General features: G+C 45.3%; 1 protein-coding gene across 1 annotated transcript; it reads left to right on the plus strand.

Annotated features, from left to right (window-relative positions):
* Window positions 1-979: 979 nt before the first annotated feature.
* Window positions 980-3,364, plus strand: LOC123469347. The gene has a single exon (XM_045168158.1). The coding sequence runs from the start codon at window positions 980-982 to the stop codon at window positions 3,362-3,364; it is 2,385 nt and encodes a 794-aa protein (XP_045024093.1).
* The last annotated feature ends 288 nt before the right edge of the window (window positions 3,365-3,652 follow it).

Here is a 3,652-nt window from a genome sequence, read left to right on the forward strand (position 1 = left end):
GGTGCCTCGGACAGAGTCACCAAGTGAGAGCCTGTTGGAAGACAAGCAATTGCGCCAAATGTGGCAAGGGTCACCATACAGCCATCTGTAATCAGACAGTTCAGGGGCGAAAACAGTGACAGCTACGGTAGCAGCGTCCCCAATGTTAAAGGCAGCAGATGACGCTCCACTCTCAATAGAAGCACGCCTATTCGGTGGCGTGTACGTCCAAACAGCAACTGTTATAGTGGAAGGGCCAAACGGTTGGCACAAAGCTATAGCGTACATTGATCAAGGATCAAATGCAACACTGATCCGAAGCGAACTCGCTCAAACTCTAGGACTTCAGGAAGTGGGAAAAATCAAATTGAAACTTCAGGCAGTGGGTCACCTACACCCAGAAAAGGAACGAAGTGTAAGAAAGTTACGACTACGCGGGATAATTCCGGATGCCGAATCAATTGATTTAGAGGCGATTGAGCAACCCGAAATAGGAAAGGTTGCTGGATCGACAAAGACCGAATTCGTCAGTGAACTCTGGAACCAAGGTTACAAGTTGGCTGATGATAGAATTTTGAGCGGGACAGCAGGACCTTGCCAAATAGACATTTTGATTGGAGCCAATCAAGTCTGGAAGGTACTAGGCTCAAAACAGATCGTTTCGAAGACTGGAATTAGAGCCATCGAAAGCAAATTGGGTTGGTTACTACTTGGGCAGGATGAGACAGTTGCGATTTCCACCACTACGGCGATCGGCTTCCTCCTAAAGGCAAAAGAAGGAACACCACAATACCCAATGCAAGGCCCGAATTCGAACAGAAACGATGAAATTGATTTTGCGAAGTGGTGGAAATTAGAAAGTCTAGATCCACTAGAAAATGTGCCACTTTCGGATCGCTGGAAATCTTATACAGACTCCATCAAACAAGACGAAGATGGACATTATGTCGCACCGCTCCCATGGAACGGGAACAAAAAATACCTCAGCAAGAATGACGCCATGGCAGAAGGTCAGGCAAGGGCGCTGATGAAAAGGATGGAGAAGGATAACGAGATGAAGACTTCATACGAAGCTGAGTTCAGAAAACTGAAAGAACTTAGATTCATCTCTAAAGCAGACACCAATTTTAAGGGTATCTACACGATTCTACCCCATCACCCAGTTGTCCGTAAAGACAAAATCACCAGCAAAGTGAGACCTGTTTTCAATGGTTCTGCGAAGCCGAAAACAGGATTCAGCGCCAACGACTGTCTCGAAGAAGGACCCAATCTGAATCCTGACATTCTTGATGTTATCCTGACGTTTAGGCTAAATCCAATTGCCTGGACAGCTGATATCCGACAAGCATTTTTAATGGTAAAATTGCTAAACGAGGACGCGGAAGCGTTAAGGTTCCTTTTAGAAGACGAAAACGTCCCAGGAACGCTGCAGACCTACAAATGGAATAGACTACCATTTGGGCTAACATGTAGCCCGGCAGTGCTCAGGACCGTCCTAAAGAAACACCTCGAGTCATACAAAGGCGAACTAGCAGTAAGCAGTCGCCAAATGTTACGGCATCTATATGTAGACGACTACTTGTCAAATGCGCCTACATTAGAAGCAGCAAAGACCGTAATCGGTACGGTACTCAAACTTTTTTCAGAGGCAAAGATAGAATTGAGAAAATGGGTAACAAACGACCCGCAGCTGCGAGAGTATCTACAACAGAGCAATTTGACAGACGACTCATCCGATTCGTACTCGTGTCTTAATTTAGACCCACAAAAGGTACTAGGAGTGAGGTGGAATACCAGCACAGATTGCTTCTATTTCAAGTCTGACGTAATCGTAGATGTAGCCGCAAAAGTAAAAGTGCTAACAAAAAGATCGTTTGCTAAAATCTCGACCAAGCTTTTCGACCCCCTTGGATTCATTGGACCCATAACACTACAGTTCAAGCTACTCTTCCAGGAATTGTGGCAAGAAAAAATCGGATGGGATGACAATGTGAATTCACAAACGGAGAGTCGATTCAGAGCTATAGTGGAAGATTTGAAAGGTATAGACAGAATCCAAATACCTCGCATGATCTCAACAGCACCGACAGATGTAATTCAAGAATTACATGTATTCTGCGACGCTTCAACAAAAGCGTACGGAGCTGTAGCATACGCCAAGTCAAGAAATCCTGGATTCATCCGACTTGTTTGCTGTAAAACTAGGGCAGCACCACTCCCGAAAAACGAAGTTTCACTACCAAGGCTAGAACTGCTTAGCGCCGAACTCGGCAGTGTCTTAGCTGAACGAATCGTAAACGCAATTGACAAAGTGAAGTGGGAAGTGACACTATGGACTGACTCTATGGCAGCGTTAGGTTGGATCAAAGGAGATCCAGGGCGATGGAAACTATTCGTACGGAATAGAGTAGAGACAATTCAGAAGAGATTCAAACCAGAACACTGGAAACACTGTCCTGGAAAAGACAACCCAGCGGATTTCGCATCTCGAAGTTGCTCCGTCAAGAAGTTGACAGAGGCTTTTTCCTGGTGGGGAGGTCCCTCCTGGCTGAAACAAGAATCGTCTGAATGGCCTCAGCAAGACAACCCAACTTCGGATGACCTACAATTAATGGAAGTCGAAACGAAATCCAAACAGAGAATGCAAATTCTAGCAGTTTTCAACATGCCAGATTGGTTGGATTCACTGGTTTTGAGAGTAAGCAGTTATCTGCGATTACTGAGAACAATAGCCTGGATGTACAGACTCATGAAGAAGTTACCGCCCGGTAAGGCAATAGAAACAGTCGGAGTAGCAGAAATTCATTGCCTCTCTGTCTGCGAAATCAGCACCGCCGAGAACTTCATTCTAAGGACTATTCAACAGAAAGCGTTCCCAGAAATTTATGGATCCCTTAAAGAAGGAAAATCCAACAAGAAACTGCTACGCGATCTCGACACATTACGACCAATTTGGGACGAAAAACAACAACTGATACGAGTGACAGGTAGAGTAGGTCCAGCCTTAAGAGATCTACTTATTGAACCGCCGATACTTCTCCCTGCAAATGAGAGAATAGTCGACTTGCTGATCCACCATCATCATGTCAAACGGAAACACACCGGTGTTCAATCAACATTAACCTATCTCCGTAATCGGTTCTGGATTATTCGTGCTCGACAACGCATCAAGAGTGTCATCAAGCATTGTGGAAAATGCCAACGAGCTCAATCGCGCCCTTTCGACGAAGAAGCCGCTTCCATGCCTTTGGATCGTACCAAGAAGGCACAGCCATTCGAAATCATTGGAATTGATTATTTCGGGCCGATGTACGTTTTGGAAGAGGTCCTTTTGATTGAGAAAGACAAGGAAGGGGAACGATGTCGAGAAAACTCGAATTGGTGAAAAAAGGTGCACGCGTGTTTATTCACTTGTGCCGTCACAAGAGCTGTACATCTTGAGCTCGTGACAGACCTTACCACGAAAACGTTCATGCTCGCTCTACGCAGAATGATGTCCAGAAGAGAAGATTGTAAGACAATCTATAGCGATAACGCATCAACATTCACATGCGCCGCTAAACTTGTAACAGAAGACCCTACTTTAGCAAATTGGCTATCAAGTAAGGGAATTGAGTGGAAATTCTCTCCGAGCTTGGCACCCTGGTGGGGCGGGTTTTGGGAGAGAATGGTG

This window comes from Daphnia magna, linkage group LG1 (assembly GCF_020631705.1).
Source record: "Daphnia magna isolate NIES linkage group LG1, ASM2063170v1.1, whole genome shotgun sequence".
Classification (NCBI taxonomy): domain Eukaryota; kingdom Metazoa; phylum Arthropoda; class Branchiopoda; order Diplostraca; family Daphniidae; genus Daphnia; species Daphnia magna.